Raw genomic sequence first — 19432 nt, forward strand, 5'->3', positions numbered from 1 at the left:
AGTATTCCTTTATGCATGGTATATATTTTTCTGTCCTTTTACTTTTAACTTATGTATGTTTTTATATTTAAAGTAGGTTTCTTGTAGACAATATGTAGTTTTTTTGAAAAAAAAAATTTTTTTTTAAAATCCAATCTAACAAACTCTTTCATTTGGTTTTCTTTAGACCATTTGTATTTAATGTGATTATCAATATAGTTAAGTATAAATATATTATCTTGTATGTTTTTTCCTTGTCTGTTTTTGTTCATTTTTTCCCTACTTTTCCTGCATTTAAAAGAATATTAATTGAGTGTCTTTTAAGTGTTTTATTTTATCTCTGCTGTTGGCTTATTATATGACTTTGTTTTATTTGTTTAGAGATTGCTCTTGGGTTAACATTATACACATTAACTTATCACTGTCTTTCTGCAAATACTATTATAACATCTCTTATAACAGTATATTTCTGTTTCTCTGTTATCATCAAGGAATTAAAAAATGTAAAAAAGTGTGTTACATTTACCCACATAATTATACATATTTACCCATGTAGTTCTATCACTCTTTATTCCTTTGTATTGGTTCAGATTTCCATCTGGTATTATTTTCCTTTAGCCTGAAGAACGTCCTGTATCATTTCTTGTAGCATTAGGTCTGTTGGCAGTTTTCTTAGCTTTTGTTTGTTTGAAAAAAGTGTATATTTCACCCCTATTTTTCGAGAATATTTTTGTCGGTGTTTCCAGGTTTAGTTTTTTCTTTCAGCTTTTTTTGCTTTTGTCTTCTGGCTGGTACTTACTGATAAGAAGTCTGAATTCATTCTTATCTTTGTTTTCTTGAACATAATATGTCTTTTTCCTTCGGCTGCTCTTTTTATCATTGGTTTCAAGTGATTATTATATGCCTTGGTGTAATATTATGAGGTTGGTTCTGCTTGGGTTTGTTGAGCTTGTAGGAGCTGTGTGTTTATAATTTTCACCAAATTTGGAAGATTTTTGTCTATTCTTTAGTCAAATATTTAAAACTATTTCCTCTTCCTCTTCTGGGACTCCAGTTATACATATTCAAGAACTTGATTCATTGGGAGATATCCTTAGGGTGTGTCTACCACGACTCCCTGAAGCAGAGGCCTACTGTCAATACCCATGACCCTCCACCTACTACAAGTAGCAAAAGCCATTGGTGCCTTTGCAGATGACCTTTGTTTTATGACAAAATATATAATTTGGAATTTTCTAATATTAAGCATCTAATCCTAGTGGGTAGAATTAAAATGAAAATCTTCTGTAAGATATACCTCTAATACTGAAAAATAATCTTTTAATTAATAGATATTGTTGATAGTACCAAGTGCTTCATGATGTAATTGAATGTGACATTAATTCTCTTACTGAGCCTTGTCAAATTACTCTTACTCTTCAGTGCAGGAATCACAGCCACAGCCCCCACCCTCCAGGATTTGGTCGACACGAAGTCTGTGCACATGAAAACAAAGAACTTGCCAAGGCGAGAGAAGCTCTTCCTCTTATAGAGGATTCTAGTAACTGTGACATTGTAAAAGCTACTCAGTAAGTCTTCCCAATGTTTTGTTTTATCCTTAGGTTCTGTTGAATTGTTATAATGACGCATGTGTGGTTCATGGCACTCCAGTGTACACCTTCCTCCCTTCATTCTCCAGTGATAGTATGTTTGTCATACCAACATCAGAGCATTTAATACAGTACACCTTAGCTGTTTATTATTAGTCTCTCCCATTAGATTGTGAGCAACTTCTGAGCAAAAGCATGTCTTTTTCATCTTTGTAACCCCAGTACTTTTACACAGTTGCTGTCTTCTATTAAATGCCCAATAAATGTTTGTTGATTGAATGAATGGTTTTAAATGACACTAAAACTAGACTCTGAGTTTGAAACACAAATCTGAATCTTTTAAAATGTACTACAACCTAAATATGAAGATGGGATAGAAAAATATCAACTCACACATTGGTGTGTGGTTTAAACATTTATTTATTGAGTACTTTCCATGTACCTATTTTTCTGGGTGCACTAGAAAAAAGTCAGTATAATTGAAGTAGGTTTTCTGACCACTTGAAACTATAGTCGGTTATTTTGCTTGCACTGAAAATGAAATATGTTTTGAAAGTTTCCCCTTAAGATCTCCATTTGTGGGTTTTTGCATTAAACCATTTCCAACGTTTTCACCCTTGTGGATCTCATTGACTGTTAACATCTACCCCACCTCTTGCCATTGAATATATTTTGAAATATTTTATCTCTCAGATTATGTTAATTAGTAATCCATTTTCTTAGTACTCAAATATAAGCCTGCCCATCAGAGCTTCTAATCTGCATGAAAGAAACTAATGTTACTATACTAACTTGATATAATTTCTGTCAAAAGCAAAGATGTTTGGTGATTAGTTAACCTGTTTGGCTTTAATGTAGACTCATGTATTGCTTATGTTAGTTAAAAAGTTATTGACAATTATTTGAATATTCTAATTACTAATTTATATGAACTCTGGAGGCTCTGGGAACCACTACATTAGGTGAATATTGTTTGATATTGTTTGTATTATTATATTCATATGAATATGAGAGTGGTCTTAAGGTAAATAGATATTTGCTTTAATTAGAATGGAAACATTTAAATGTTTCTCTGCAACCAATAAAGCTCTGTAATGATAAGTGTGAGAAATTAGGTTATGTTCACAGGGAATATCAATAAAAACTCACATTATGTATATTTCCCCAAATTTTCTTCAGGTCTTGGACTTTAAGTGGTTGTGAGAATATATTTAGGTAGTATTTGGGAAGGGTGAAAGAGAGCTAGCTAGGATAGGTGTTTTTGTATTTTCTAAACCACCAAAATCCTAATTATTGTGTACCCTTTATATTTCTTATGTAAAGGGAGTATTTCTTTTCCAGTAAAATGTTAAAGTTGATATTTAAAAGATGGAGAATATAAATATTGGGTCAGAAAGTTCATTCGGGTTTTTCTGTAACATCGTACAAACTTTTTGGCCACCCCAATACATATGTATCATTATCAACAATTCATTCTCTTATTAATATTTTCACTTAGCATTGTCAAATGGGTACCTCCATCTTTTAAAAAATGCCATAAAGACAGACAGACAGGTGCACACACACGTTTTGGTGAGGCAGAGGTTATTTAACAGTGTAGGAAGTAGAGACAATTCTGCCATTTTGTTTGATTTTGACCCTTGAAGACATATCGGAACTTTCAGTTCCCTCTAAATAGAAGTAAGTTTCAGAGAAAGTGCTAAATGGTCTGGTGGGTCTTAATAGTTTCTGTGGAAAAGAAATAGTGCTAATGAACGATTTTTTAAATTATTTTAGCATTAAAAAGGAGGTATTTCTCTCCTGTTTTTCATTCTGATAGTGAGTCAGTTAAATAACTCTCTTAAATATCCCTTCAGTCTGTCCCTCCTTTTACATTCCTGTTGCCTCTTTTTCTTCAGGCTCCCATTGCTGCTCTCCTGTCTCTATTGTAAGATCCTCTAAACTGGTCTCTCAGTCTTGGCCTTGAATTAGCTTCCAAACTGCCACTAATGTGATCTTTCTTACAGCCCAAAATCTGAGTGCTTTCCTCTTTAAAACCTTCAGTGGCTTCCCCTTGCACTATAAAGTCTAAATTTCAAAGCATGGCAGAGAAGGTTCATGCAGTCTTTGCTTACCTCTCCTAGCCTCATCTCTTGCCATTGCCTTTCTTATGCTGATGCTTCTGTGGTGCTAAATTGCTTATATTTCACCAAACATCCACGCAGTTTTATATCTCTGGTTTTCGTACATGCTATTCCTTCTGCCTGAAATGTCTTCCCTTCACCCTATAAAACATAGCTTGTATATCAGGTTCCATCTCCTTCAGGAAGGGCTAATCATTCCTTCCTTTTCTATACCTATACTGTGTGCATATTTTATTGTTGAATTTATCCCATTCCAAGTTTGCTTTTAGTCTCTCTCCCTTATTGTGAGGTCATTGCTTGGACTTTGTTTGATTCAGGGATAAGATTGTCATACAGAATCAACACCATGTATTCCTGGTGCATTCCTGGTGGAAAATCAAATGAAATTTATTGAAAGAGGGCAAATGTGAATGTTAAAGTTTATTTAAGAAAATCAAGTTCAGCTCCAAATGGATTAATCTGATCGTTCAATAGCCAGGTTTACTTTTGTTGTTTGGCTTTATAATCTGTCCTCTTTGTGCATATCTTTGTTAATTATTGTATTTCTATGTTGGCTGAAAGACAGATGGGATAAAGACATGGTAAAAGGAAGAAATTTTGATATTTGAAATTATTTTAATGGTATCAATTATGCATTTTCTTATTTCAGATATGGGATTTTTGAACGATGTAAAGAGTTGGTGGAAGCAGGATATGATGTCAGGCAACCAGACAAAGAAAATGTGTCGCTTCTTCATTGGGCTGCTATTAACAACAGGCTGGATCTTGTAAAGTAAGATGGGATATATTAGTTGAACCGTCTCTAATCCTTTACTGTAAATGAATATTTGAAACTTTGTGCCATGCACATTGGTTATCATAGTATTGAAAAGGACCTCAGAGATCGTCTGGAGCAGGACTCTCACTGGCCCAAAAAGGAAAATTAAAAATAAAGCCACAGGGGACATCCCTGGTGGCACAGTGGTTAAGAATCCACCTGCCAATGCAGGGGACAGGGGTTCGAGCCCTGGTCTGGGAAGGTCCCACATGCTGCGGAGCAACTAAGCCCGTGCGTCACAACTGCTGAGCCTGTGCTCTAGAGCCCGTGAGCCACAACTACTGAATCCCGCGTGCCTAGAGCCCGTGCCCTACAACAGGAGAAGCCACTGCAATGAGAAGCCCACGCACTGCAACGAAGAGTAGGCCCCACTCGCCACAACTAGAGAAAGCCCGCGCGCAGCAACGAAGACCCAATGCAGCCAGAGAGAGAGAGAGAGAGCGCCACAGAGACCCATCATAAAGATAGAGTTCAGGCAATGAAATTGAACACTTTTTGAAAAGGGAAAGCATAACACATTTTCCAGGATAGAACAGATAGTTTCATCTAGTTTAGAAGAATCACTGAAATATTTTATGTTGTAATAACGCCAGGAGGAATGGTTAGGTAGGGGAATAATTTAACTTTAAAAACAAAATTAAATATGGAATACATTTTAAAGTAGGCATGTGTGGGATTGTATAAAATAGTTCCCTTTCATAAAGCACTACTGCCTACCCATTGTTTTTGTTTTTTCTTTGTTTTATACCTTAGCATGTAAAATGTGTATGTGTGTGAATGTGTATATGTTTTGTATTATACGTACTTAAAATCCTTGAGGTTTAAAAAAGTAGAAATATACTAAAGTTTAGAATAAACAGATATACAGATATACTCACAAGCAAACTCCTTTTCTGTGGAAATAAACTGGTGTATTGTTTAGATAATATATATGAAGCACAACTTTGAAATAACGAGACTAATGCCTGTAAACTGCTGAAGAAAATAAGTCTCTTTACTTTATAGTTTCACTTTATACAGTGTATCCCATCTGTGCCCCCAAAATAGAGAGTGAAATGCTCAAAATGTCTTAACTCCTCCAAAAGGATTTTGAATTAATTTTTGCTACCTACTGTTTAGAATTCATTCCCACATAGTAATTCTAATTTTAAACTGTTAGCAGTGACATAGTTTTACCTTTCTTCTTGCCAGTTAAGTAGAATATTTGTCATAGAAACCTTTTTTGAATATAAACCATTCCAAGAGTGTTGTGGTGGTTAGAATATGCAGAGAGTAGTTATTATGTGTTTGGTGTATAGTTGTCATGGAATGCTCATGACAGCAGGAGTAACTACTTAACATGATGAGAATATTTCACCAGGGATCTGTTTGATGCTGTTGTGTGAATCTTTCAGACCTCTGTAGATCTGAGTGTTTTTAGGGAGGGGTATTATTATAATTTTTGTTTTCTAATACATTTATTACTAAGAAAAATTGATGTTTTCTTTCTTAGTATGAATTTTAAGTTTTAAATCTTATTTTCATTTATGTCTGCTTTTAACAGGTTTTATATTTCGAAAGGTGCTGTGGTAGACCAGTTGGGCGGAGATTTAAATTCAACTCCTCTTCACTGGGCCATCAGGTAAAGGTTTCTTTAAATACTGAAATTGCTGTTCAGAATCAAAAGTGACTTACTCATTTTCTGAATATTACAGACCAGCACTTTCCAGTAGAATTTTCTGTGATGATGGAAATGTTCTATTCTGTGCTGTCCAGTAAGGTAGCCACTAGCCATACATGAAATGCAAAATGTGGCTAATGCAGTTAAGGAATGGAATTTATAATTTTAATTAATTTTAACTAATTTGAATTTAAATAGCTGTATATGACTAGTAGTCCATATTGAAAATTGCAGTTACAGACCATTTGCAAGGCTTTCTTTCCTTTTTACCCCTTCATTCAAAAATAAATAAATAAATTACAGTTTTAAAGAGTTTCCAGAGATGATGTTTTTGTGTTTAATTTGGGGCTCCACTATGATGCTCAACCTCAAATATTTGTATTATATTTTATAATCAAAATAAATATGTTTAATATTTGATCACATGGATAAAAGTGGTAGTTCAGTGAGTGTAAACTCAATCAGTTCTTTTCTCTCGTATGTGTTGGCATCTGAAGCTGAAGTTAGTAAGTGTCTGTGCGGATACTTAAAAACTTCTTCATCTTTCATTTTAACTCCATTCTTTCTGTGGTTGGTGGGATTGATATGAACCTGAAAGTGAAGTAAATAATTGTTCATTTAAGGCAAGGAATTGAATCTTTTCTCCATAGCCAAGGATTTTTTTTTTTTTTTTTTTTCATAGCCAAGGATTTTGAGGAATCTGGGGTTAGCTCATCCCCCTGTTAAGCTACTGAGGTACAGTGCTTTACAGAGAAATGAGCCGTATTCAAAGAGAAATACGTAGTTCCTAAGAAAAAGAGTATCACAGTATACCTGCAGTCTGTGAATGTTATGCTGTGGCATATCTGCTTCATGATTATTTTTTGTTTTTAAAATAGCAGCAGTAAAGTCTAAGTGGTTTTTAATTTCCATTTTTATCATTAGTTATGTAAAATTATTTACACATGGTAGTAATCTTACACATAAGATTTAAGGTAGATTGGGAGGTTATTAAGTTTATTACCTGCACTCAAGAAGGACCGTCCAGATAGTTCTAAGTTTGGAGCATCTATGTAAAAGACATTTAGAGAATCTCCAGTGTTTTAAAAATCTGTGTATTGTTAGGCAGTACTCTTTAAATCTAACCAAAATCCTTCGTGTCTTAGGAACATTGGTTTCTCCCTGAATTTTTCTCTTTTTTGTGCGACAGAATACAGTATAATTTTTGTCCTTTCTTTCCAGACAAGGGCATTTACCTATGGTCATATTATTACTGCAGTATGGTGCAGACCCCACTCTTATCGATGGAGAGGGATTCAGCAGCATCCACCTGGCAGTGTTATTTCAACACATGCCCATTATAGCATATCTCATCTCAAAAGGACAGGTATGTTTTGAAATGTTTCTTGTACTCCAGCTGTTGTAAATCTGAAGGGATTCAGAGGATGATTACTAGTAGTCTGTCCTCATTTTTTTTTTCTGTCCTCATTTTTAAAGTAGAAGTTACAGATATCCAAATATTCAAATACTAGCCTCAGTAAGTCTAGCTATTGAATACTGCTTTTCCAGCTTCACTGGAGCAAAAAGGATAGGTCATTTAGCTCAGTAACATATAATAGATGTTTCTGAAACTTGTAAGCCTATAATAGTTTTCCTTATGATCCCAAGTAATTTGCAGAGTTTTTCAAAAACATGACTTCAAAGCCTGTATTTTTCTTCTGATTGAATGTGGAAATGGTAGTCAGATCACTAAATTAACCCATCATTTGCTTGCATTATTTAAGTCCAGTGGAGACCAATTTGAATGTATGTTTCTTATTGTTCCCTAAAGTAAATCCATGAAAAATGGCTTGCCTTAAGTGGCATCCATTTATGGCACTGGTTAAATTATAGGTTGCTGGCGGTGGGAGTTTCACTGTCAGCCCTACTTGCCTGGGATATGCTTTCTGGTAGCAAGTAGTTTATATATCAGTAGTCTCGTCTGTAACAGGCGTGGAAACATGTTTGCACAAATGCTGTTGGGATGATTGTGTTCTCTTCAAATAAGCACTTTCTCTTAGACTCAAATAAGCACTCTCTCTTCAACTCAAGTAGAATAATTATAACTTCCTGGGTCTCATTTTGGAAAGCTGTATGACGAGTCATCTTTTCTGCTTCTCTTTGGGCTTATTCCTCCAAGGCCCATTAGAATATTCAGTAATTGACTTTTTTTTTTTGGCTTGGTTGAGGTATCATATACCTCAAATCTGGGTCCATTTTATTAAAAGAAACATATCCTCTTGGAGGTATGATTTCCCTTTTTTTCTATATTCTAGAAAATAAAAAAGAACTTCTCATATTTTACTTTTTGAAACATAAGTTCAAAATTGCAAGTTGCCTCAGAAGATCAAGAGTTCACTATTACTGGAAGTTTTTAAGTAGAGACTGGATGACTTTGTGTAAGAGGGGGTAGTATGAATTAATGTTTCGGTTAAAGTCTAAACTAAGTGACTTCTAAGGTCTCTACTGTCTCATATTTGATGGTGTTTATCAACATTTTTCTCTTTCCCTTAGCTCTCTTCCACTCACAGCGTACGACATTTAAAATCATATATTCAGATTTTCCCTTTAAAAAGTTTTGTAGGGATCAATGGATTTTAACCCTATGGATGTGAAGCAGAACATTTTTTTATTCAAATGATATTTGAATCCTTCTTATAGACACACTAGTGGTATTGAATGTATTAAAGAGATACTTCTACTAAGAGAGGAGACAGAATCTTGACTTTGTTTACAATTAGGCTGATTGACTCTTCTTTTTGAACAGAGTGTGAATATGACAGATGTAAATGGGCAGACACCTCTCATGTTATCAGCTCACAAAGTACTTGGGTAAGTGAGTTTAATTGAATTGCCTTATTCTGACTCTTGATCCAGCAATTTAAGTATCTTAGTCTTTGTGAGATGACACAGCATTCTGAGGAAGAAAGTAAGATTTTCCATCTTGTGACTGTGATATGGACTTTTAATATAGTTGTAGTTAGAAAAGCACCATTGAAGTAAATTTTCTGTTTTCTGGTAGCTTTGGGGAAAAGTTTGAAAGCTACTAATAAGAAAAAATATTTCCTTACAGAACAGGTAGAGATTCCACAGCATATACTTATTAACATGACGTACATTTCTTAGTTTACATTTTTCAAGAATGGCTACAGGTTTAAATGCTCTCATAATTTGAAATGTAGTTGAGAAATAGACTTTCCAGAAAACAATAAATTTTGAGGTTCTCTGACATTGTTGACTGCTCTGAAAATATTAATTATAACTGATCTATGAAAATAGTATGTTTATATGTTCATATCAGTTATTTACATATTTAAGTTTTTGTGATTATTGATCACCATATTGTGATTATTGATCATCACTTGTGATTATTGATCACCATATTGTCCAACTTCTGTTATTCTTCTATTCAAATACGTGCTACAGTTTGCCCTGTATCAGTTTTGTTTCCTACGTTGTACTTAATTTCTGATTCTGCTTTACTTAAGATGTCTCCCCTAGGAACTGAGTTAGTTCTGATGCCATTTCCTTTTAGCTCATGTAGAGGTGGGGCTGGGGTAGAATTTTGTCAGAAAGCATTTTGTCATTGCTGGTAACTGTAAAGTCAGGTATAATGTTTAAAAATCTTGATAGAATAAGTAAGGTAGAATATTGTTTTATTAAAGGAATCTCTTGAGTAGTCATAAAAGAAGGGAAGGTGTTGACGATAAAGTAAAAATATTTCATTGAATTCTGCTTTCAAATCCATAACTTTCTATGATAAACAAATATTTTAGGACATTATTTATACCACTTTATGCAGTAATTGGTTGGAGGGAGAATGTGAGGTTAGCTTTGGTTTATCTCCTCAAATATAATGTTGTACATTTAATTTTTTAATTGGATAAATAACATAGCATTTAATGTTGGCCGAAGTTAAGTGTAAAAAAAATGTTAACCAATAGAACAGCAACATGAAAGTAAAAATTTGAAAAACAAAAGCTGTTATCCCACAGTATTGATGTTAAAATTACATTATATAGCAGACTATCACTTAATAGATGTCTCTTGGGGCGGGAACTCTCCAGTATTAGCACCTAGAATGGAACTCTGCACAGAGAAGTTCCTCAGTTTTCAGAATACTTACTGATTGGTTCATTGATACGTTAGCAAACAGTTTCATTGTTTACATTTACCCTTCAAATCATTCAGCTGTCTAATATCTCTTGGTGTTTTATTGTTTTGAGACAGGTCAGAACCAACTGGATTTCTCTTAAAGTTTAATCCCTCTCTCAATGTAGTTGACAAAATACACCAAAACACTCCACTTCACTGGGCAGTTGCCGCAGGAAATGTTAATGCCGTTGATAAACTCTTGGAAGCTGGTGCTAGCCTGGATATCCGAAATGTTAAGGTATGACCAGGTGTTTATCTCCCTTAATTTATTATATCTTGAGTTAGAAGACTGATAAATTAACATAAAGATAAGCTATACATATGTTTTCAGTTACCACGAGATAAGTATAAACAATAATAGTTGGCTACCCTTGGAATAAATACAGTGAATCTGTGATTCTGGTGAGTTTTTAAAAATGTTTAGCATCTATGGTATTGATATATCAAAAATATAATTGAACTTTTTTTTTTAGGGAGAAACCCCTCTTGATATGGCTGCGCAAAACAAAAATCGGCTCATTATTCATATGCTAAAATCAGAGGCCAAAATGCGAGCCAACAAAAATTTCAGACTTTGGAGGTGGCTGCAGAAGTGCGAGGTACTTTCATTCGGGGCCTATTCTGGGGGCTATAAGAACTGTTTTGTTCATTTGTTTTTGTTTTTTAAGGCATCAGGGGAAACCAGGGAGCTGGCCTAGTGCTGCATTATATCTGCTGATTATATCTTTCCCACACATCCCATAACCCACAGTTGGAAATTTGGCACTTTTATTGGCAATTTATTGTTGGTCCTTATCTAGATGGCTCCAAAGCTCCACGAATGGCCAGGAAAATCTAAGTTGTAATAGAGAATATAATTAAAATTATTAAAATGGGGTATTGAATTGATTTCACTATTTAACGTTTTCATATATGATAACATCGTCTTATCGAATAATAATTAGTAATTATACCTTCAGGATGACTCTAGATTAATAGGCATGGGATTTCTATGCAGAGGGTCATCATGAATACTACACCAATTTTGCATTTAGGTATGTGGAGGGAGAGAAAAAGAAGTAACGGTTACTCCTCAGTCTCCTTTGCCATCTCCTCTGCTCTCTCCCCCCCTTTATTGGTAGAGTGCCCTGTTCTTTCTAGTCATTCTCTTGGTGATTTCATGAACTTCCATGGCTTTAAATGCCCTCTCTATGTTGACAACTCCCAAAGTTATCTCTAGTTCAGACCTTTCCATACTTGTATATCCAGCTACCTTGATTCGTCCAGTTGACCGTCCAATAGGCATCATCAACATAACATCCAAAACTGAGCTCCTGATCTCTCCTCCCCACTGTCCCTAACTGTTCCATCTACAGCTTTCCCCATCTCAGTAGGTGGCAACTCCCACTCTCCAGTTATCTTTGCCTTTTCTCTGTCAAATCACGTATCCAGTCCGTCAGGAAAACGTATTGGCTAGTTCTGCCCTCAGTATATATCCAGAATCTGACCCTACTTACCATTTTACCATGGCATTTTGGTCCAGCCACCGTTATCTTTCATGTGGATTTCTGCAGCTGTCTGACATCTCCCTGCCTCTACTCACCTCTAGTCTCTTCTCAACAGAGCAGCCAGGTGAATCTTAAAATGTAAGTCAGATACTATCATTCATCTGCTCAGAATCCTATGATGTCTCCCGCTTTCTCCCAGAATAAAAGCCAAAGTCGGGCTTCCCTGGTGGCACAGTGGTTGTGAGTCCGCCTGCCAATGCAGGGGACACGGGTTCGTGCCCCGGTCCGGTAAGATCCCACATGCCACAGAGCAGCTGGGCCCGTGAGCCATGGCTGCTGAGCCTGCGCATCCGAAGCCTGTGCTCCGCAATGGGAGAGGCCACAACAGTGAGAGGCCCACGTACCGCAAAAAAAAAAAAAAAAAAAGCCGAAGTCCTTACATTGGTTTCCATCCAGCTTTTTATATACTATAAAATTCAGTTAGTACATTTGTCTGTCTAGAATTTAGGCCCCGTTGAGAGAAAGACCTTAAATTCATCGATGTGCCCCTAAGTGCCTGGAACAGTGCCTAGCATATGGTACACACTGGAATATTTGTTGAATGAGGAAATAGTGTGGCTCATCTGTGAGTACTGTATCTGGGATTAAAATTTTGAGATCCACATTTAATTGTTATTTCTGTACTGAGATTATGTTGCTTGTAGATTCCAAGTTTACCTTTTTTAAAAAGATATCTAGACTTGCACATTTTGTGTTATCATGCAAATTAGAATTGGAAGCATATTAAAGATTTCATATCATTTGAAATTATCCGTCCTCAGAACGTGGCTCAGGGAAGTAAAGGTTGAAGAAGATAGGGCAGAATATATTTTCTCCCTTTGCTGTCGCATGAGCCCTGCTTACTTCCAAGGTCATGTATGTTGCACTTAAGGGATTGCATTGTACAGATGTGGTGCCTGGCTTCAATGCAGATAGCCACACTGTTGGTTTGTAGACGCTTCATTCTCTTAACTTTTCAGAATAAACCCGAATTATTAGCATCCTGAGGATATGTTTAAGTCTTTGGCCTCCATGTGACATTTGACACTGAGAACTACTCCCTTCTTGAAGCTCTCTCCCCTGGCTTCACTGGAACCTTTCTTCTGGTTCTCGTCCTGCCTTTCTGGTCATACTGATCACTCTACTTACTTACCTTTTGGGACTTACCTTTTTGACCCTTGAGTGTTTCCAACGGCCAAGATTCTGCCCCTTTCTACCTGCACACAGTCCTCAGGATGCTCTTCATTCCTGGTTTTCCCACCTGTATACTGATGAACACCAGGTTTTCTCCTGTGTGGTAGGCCTGCTTTTCTGACTGACTCCTGGCTATCTGCTAGACGTCCATAGGCATCTACAGTTCCATGTGCCCTAAACGCAATCCAGACTTGTTCCTTCTAACCTTCTTTATCAGGGGATGGCACCATCCAGTGCCCAGGTTGGAACTCTTATACTCTCTTCGTTGAATCTTGGGTGTGTTGATTTTTGTGTGGTCTTTTTGTCTTGCTTTATGCTTTCTGACATATAATACTGTTTGAAAGAAATTATTTTTTTAAATGTCAGCTATCATCAACACTTTTCTTAAAAGATCACCGTTTCTTGGAGTGGAAGAAAGCAAAACAAAACATGTTTAAGCAACGTTTTATTAATGTAAGGCTTTTAAAAGATTGTTTCCAAAAAAAAAAAAAGATTGTTTCCAAGGTTTGTAATTTCTCAAACTTCAGATTTATCAATCTGCAATTTTGAAGAAAAATTCTGTGTTCTGCTGTTGTATTAATTGTTACCGTATATTTAGGAAGTAGTTTTTCTATTGAACTAATTATTATTAGATACTTAGGTGGTAAAATCCATAAAGTTCTAAAATTCTGAATCTCTTAATAGCTCTTCCTGCTGATGATGCTTTCTGTGATTACCATGTGGGCTGTTGGATACATATTGGACTTCAGTTCAGATTCTTGGCTTTTAAAAGGATTTCTTCTAATAGTATTGTTTTTTCTGACATCTTTGTTTCCAAGGTGTGTATATTAATCTCTGCAAGGCTGGTTATAGCATTTCCAATTTGAGTGCTTATTTCTATTGCTGATTAGCTGGAGTTGCAGATTTTTATTGAACTGTGCATATTACTTGTCACGTAGAAACATCCTCAGGGTGGGAGGGAAGAGCTTTGCTGGCATATGATTTGACTGAAAGCAAATTGGTCAATCCAGTAATTTAACTGCATTGACAATTGGTGGAAAATAAATATCCTAGCTCACTTTTTGAATTGTTAATCTCAGTGAATAATGGGGAGATTTTTGTAACTGTTTTGCATCTTGAAGCATTTTTGCCCATTTTTCAGAAATTTTGTTTTTTCCTATTCTAAATCTAGATTCTAAATCTAAACTAGTAAACTAGTTACTTTTGCTCTTAATGTTTTTTAGTTGAAACAACCTAATTAAATCACAGGAAGTTATAAAATAGTAACTATGGTATGGTTCTATTTTTAGGAAAATATTCATACATGATATATATAAAGATTGCCTGGGTTCAAGTCAAGCTTTACCACATAACAGTCTGACCTTGAGCCAGTTGGTTTACCTCTCTGTGCCTCGATTTCTTCATCTGTAAAATGAGGATGAAAATTGTGACAATGCCTGCTTCATCGTTAATACAAATACAATGGTTAAACAGTGGCCGACACGGTACTCAATAATCATGTCACACCCCAATCTCTTCTTCTCACCTCCCTTTCCCAGTAGAATGGCACCCAGTTCCTCACATGAATAAGGGGTACCATCCTTGGATTACTGTCCTCCTCTGTTCTTCCTTTCTCCTCACTTCCCCCACTCAGCACATTACCAAGTCCTTCCTGCTCTCTGGTCTGCTCTCTGCCTCTCCTCAGCTGGCACCCTAGACCAAGCCTCCCAACTGGTCTCCTGATTCCATCTCTTACCCGCTGTAGTTCCTCCTCACTTGGCAATCAGGGTGGTCTTTTAAAAAGGCAAACCAGTTTCTGTCTTTTCTCCTTGTGTAAAGCCCTCAAGTGGCTTTTCCTTGTTCTCAGAATGACATCCAAACTCCTTGCCTGTGAGGTATTATGTAATTCATTCCCTCCCCTCTGACATCATCTCTTCCCTTCACTGCCCTCCATCCTTCTTTCTGTTTCTAAAACACGTCAAGCTCATTCCCACCTTTGGCCTTGGCTCTTGCTTGTGTCTCTGTCTGAAGGGTTCTGATACCATATTGTTGCATAGCGGGAGACGTCAGTCAGGCCTCAGTTCCAGCGTCCCCTCCTCAGCGAGGCCATGCCTGACTGACTGTACTGCATCACCCCATTGTATTTTCTTCATGGCACTTAATCACTGTTTCCTGGAATGTAAGGCTCATACAAGCAGGACACTTGTCTCTCCTGTTGAACATTTCAGTCACTGAAAGGAAAATGTAAGGATGATGATCCATAAAAGAGAATCTGGAAGGAAGTGCTGTGTTGCTCTCTTCAGGGTGCGATTATGAGTATTTCTGTGTCCTTCTTTTGATTACCAGCGTTTTGTAGAATAAGCATGAGTTGCTTTTGTTATAACAAAAAACAAAGCATTAGAGGAATTTTACCTCTTAATCACTCAAGAGCAGGACAGTAGGCTGGAAATGAATTTAAATGTTAAATAAAAGTTCAAATTTCTGAAAAATAGCAAAATGCCTAAAATTGTCTGCTATTCAGAAAACTTATAAGTTAGAGATATTCATTTATTTTCCACTAATTGGGTTGACTTGGTCTTCAGATAAATTTTAAGCCAAATTACAATCATCACTTTTTCTTTTTTCCAGAGAGAAAGCAAAGGCTGGCTATATCTACTCACCTAGGATAGGGGCATTTGAGATTTTGTTTGTTTTAATAGAAACTCACATTACAAAAAATGCATATGGAAACTTTTGTTTGCGAGCTGAGGGCTTCGTATGCTAGGCTTAGCATATGTACACTATTCAAACAGGAGAGAAATTCATATGGTAACTGCTTTTATTTCTCCCACTCTATAGAGTCCCAATTTCACGGAGGTAAGCAGCTGTAAACTTCCACTGTTATTAGGCTCCACGGGAGGTTGCTTATTGATCCAGGCTGCTATGAGATACCTGTTAGAAGTAGACAGGTCATAGTAGCAGGCTGTTACAAACTAGGTGGTTCACTGCACCACTTAATTAGGTCAAACATATTTTGCTGCAAAATCTCAGACAAGCCATGCCGTGGAGATTACATGGGCGCTGTTTGGCCTATTCTGGCAGCATACTGGAGACCTGAGGTTTGGGATCTTTAGTTGTTGTCAGATATTATTTTATCATAATTGTGTTTATGATCTTGATAGCTTTTTAAAAACCCTTTAATATCTACCATCACCCTTTTTTTTTTCTGGTATAAATTTTAAAGTAGATCCAGGTAAACTCTATTCATGCACTGATTTACTATATCGAGTATTTATTGTAAAAGACAGATTTTTTCATTTGAAACAACAATATTAAACGTTTGAGTAAGTTATATGTGGACTTCCAAGTTGCTTTTGACCCAAGCGAGACGGTTGGTGTTTGATGACTAGTGTCACCGTTAGCCTTTATGTGTCTTCTTACATCGAGGGTCTGCTTTGCAAGCTGTTTGTGGGATGAAAGTGCTCAAGGTTGTGTGCATCTGTATGTTTCAGAAACACACTGCTAGCCTCTAGAAGAAAGCTTGTTAAATGCGAAGGTGAATCTCCAAGGACTTATATTTTTGCATTTTGGAGTATTTGAAAATATGATATGCCAGAAAAGAAAGAAATACAAATATATGTTGCAATAGAAGTAAAAAAGATTTGAAAGTGTAAAGTTACTGGGAATGGAATAATCTATCAGTTAATTGTGGGAACTAGAACATTCACTTTATGAGGTCCCGGTGCTTCAGTTTTCTCACATGTAAAATGGGGTGATGATGGTGTGTAACTCTGTTACCACATGGAAAGTGGCGCACAGCACTCAGTGAAAGCTGTTGTTGTTATGTGAGGGCATCATTATTATTACTATTATTACTTAAGGGGATTTAGAGCTAAAATTAATATGATTCGAGCTTATTTTCACTAATACTTTATCCTTTTTTTTCTTGTAGGTTCTTGGTCGGGTATAAGAGCCTTATGTACTTACCAACAGTCTTTTTGCTGAGTTCCATTTTTTGGATATTTGTGACTTGGTTCATCTTATTTGTTCCTGATATCCTTCCAGGTTACATTTAAATGCATATCTCATTTTGCTTTTAAAAATTACTAATGCCATTGTTAGAAATTTAGCTACTAGAAGAGATCCAGGGAAAGTAAGTCAAATTTATATTCATTTAATGGTCCTGGTTGAAGATGTTTAATGTTGGAAATCTACTGAATTCTGGAAATGATCTCAGAGTACACTATGGAAACAGCAGGTGTCTAGTATTGATTACTCATAGGAAGGAAACAATATAATGAATTACTGTTTTATTTAGATCCATAAAAATTTGTTGTATTGCCTTGAGATTCTCTTCAAGGTCCGATGGTTCTTTTAACTTGGTCAGCAGTTATAGGTGATGAATAAATCTTCTGGGTACCAAGGTCTCCTGCATGGGAAGAATACTGGAGGAAATATGTCCTCCTCAGCAATGGTCAGTGCAGTGTTATTATCTAAGGCAGTGATTTTCAGTACACAGTATAAATAAATTTGCATTGCCACCCAAAACATATGTGAAAAATGTTTCAGAAAGCAATAATCTGAATATGTGCTTTACTCTGATATTTTGTTGTTTTATCCTATTCTATTTCCTTTTTAACAAGTGCTGGTCATAGCCCATTTATTTCTTTCATGACCTACTAATGGATGGCAGCCCGTAGCTTAAAAAATCTCATCTAAGGGATAGGTTTATCACTTGAGGAGCAGGGCCCAGGCCAAGTCTAGTCACCTAGAAGTGGGGATAGGGGTTACTTCTTACTTTATAGTTACTTATAGCTCCCATTGGGAAAGAGGCATTTTCTCCAATTTTTGATGTTCCCACCTCTTTCCAGGCTCCTTTTTCCCCTTCGAAGGACCCTAGGAAGACATTAAAGTCTTGTTTTCCTTACAGGGTAAGGGAAGAAGGGGTATGGTAGATAGACATGTACCTTTAAGCGTATTCCTTTAGCTCTATGTTATTTCTCTTTCTAGTAGTGACACACTTGAAAAGAAAGAATACTGTTTATGAGAGAGGTGCATACGCTCAGGTCAAGAATACTTTTTCATAGGAATAAATGTAAAGTGAGAGAGGCATATGAGTTCTCAGAGTGCATCTCCCCTCACTATATAGCATGTTTTTACTTTAAGGATGCTTTTTATTTCTGAGCATTAGCTCTCATATTTTTCAGATTCCTTTAATCTAAATGAATGGCACAGCATACTACGGAGGGCATTTGACTTTTTTCAAAAGATTTTATTACATCTAACCTTTGTCTCATAATTATTGATTTGAGAGCAGCTTTTTAAGCACTAGCCTTATTACCACCACTTAATAAAGGCTTGGATGATATCATAATGTGATACAAAAATACTTTATCACTTGTAGGAGTCCCAAGGCTGGTAAATCCTATTGTAGTTGACATGGTACTGAAAGGGCTGGCTGATACTTTTATATACCAACTCACATGCAGTGGAGTAAGCACAGTTTAAAAATTGTGTTTCTTGATGAATTTTTAAAATGTGAGAAACTCACACTATTCCAAATTTTGTACCTAAAATGTGATAGTTTTTACATTGAATTATTTCAAGTTTGCAGCATTAGTATTAACAAACATGTTACTGCACTGTAGTTTGAAAACCTCAATTACAGAGGTATTTAGTTAGTATTCAGCTTCGTATTCATTTGAGTTTACTGCTGTTCAATATTTGTGAAGATGTCATTATATCAGAAGAACTGTTTTGATTTCCGTAGCTGGACAGAATCTTAAGATGTTGGAGTTGACAGGAAGGTATTTTACTCACACGTACAGCATGAAGCCGTTTGTTCTAAGCACCCGTGTGAGGCCACTGCTGGTGAGGGCAGGTCGGTCAGTAGGTGGCGCCATCAGATCAGTGGTTTTCAGGCTGAATGGTAAATGCTGTTAGAACCGCCTCGGGTGTGCACTGAGGCGCTACCCTGGAAAGACCCAGCCTGAGAGTGTAGACTAGCCGTGTTGCCAAGTGTGGATTGCATGGGGCTTCCACTCCCACAGCTGCCTTGCCCATCGTGGGAAGAGAGTCTGGGAAACTGTGGAAAGAGTGTGGTCTTTGGAATCAGACAGAATGAATTGGAGTTGAGGCTTTTTTTTCTTACTAGTTATGTACCATTGGGCAAATAATTTCACTGAGTCTCTGTTTTTCTGTAAATTGGAGATAACAGTAGCAAGTTCATGGGGCAGCTGCAAGGACTACTGCGCTAGGATGTCTGTAAGGTGCTGAGCATAGTCCCCATTCTGTAAAGAATACCTGTTATTTTATTATTATTATTAATTGCTCTTATGAATAAAATCTGTGTGGAAGGCTACATGTTGGGATTAATTTTAAGAGCAGCTCTAGGTTAGCTCCTCAGATGAGCA

At 36.4% G+C, this 19432-nt stretch overlaps 1 protein-coding gene across 1 annotated transcript in view; it reads left to right on the forward strand.

The window, feature by feature from the left end:
* Positions 1-19432, forward strand: part of ZDHHC13 (zDHHC palmitoyltransferase 13) — a 48103-nt gene that overhangs the window by 13439 nt on the left and 15232 nt on the right. Inside the window, exons 2-10 of the mRNA XM_082660488.1 lie at positions 1402-1547; positions 4341-4463; positions 6052-6129; positions 7390-7534; positions 8954-9018; positions 10417-10579; positions 10815-10940; positions 13746-13879; positions 16972-17084. Coding sequence (XP_082516614.1) covers positions 1402-1547; positions 4341-4463; positions 6052-6129; positions 7390-7534; positions 8954-9018; positions 10417-10579; positions 10815-10940; positions 13746-13879; positions 16972-17084 — 1093 coding nt within the window. The remainder of the gene's footprint in view (positions 1-1401; positions 1548-4340; positions 4464-6051; positions 6130-7389; positions 7535-8953; positions 9019-10416; positions 10580-10814; positions 10941-13745; positions 13880-16971; positions 17085-19432) is intronic.

This window comes from Grampus griseus (genome assembly GCF_964374135.1).
Source record: "Grampus griseus genome assembly, chromosome: 8".
NCBI lineage: Eukaryota > Metazoa > Chordata > Mammalia > Artiodactyla > Delphinidae > Grampus > Grampus griseus.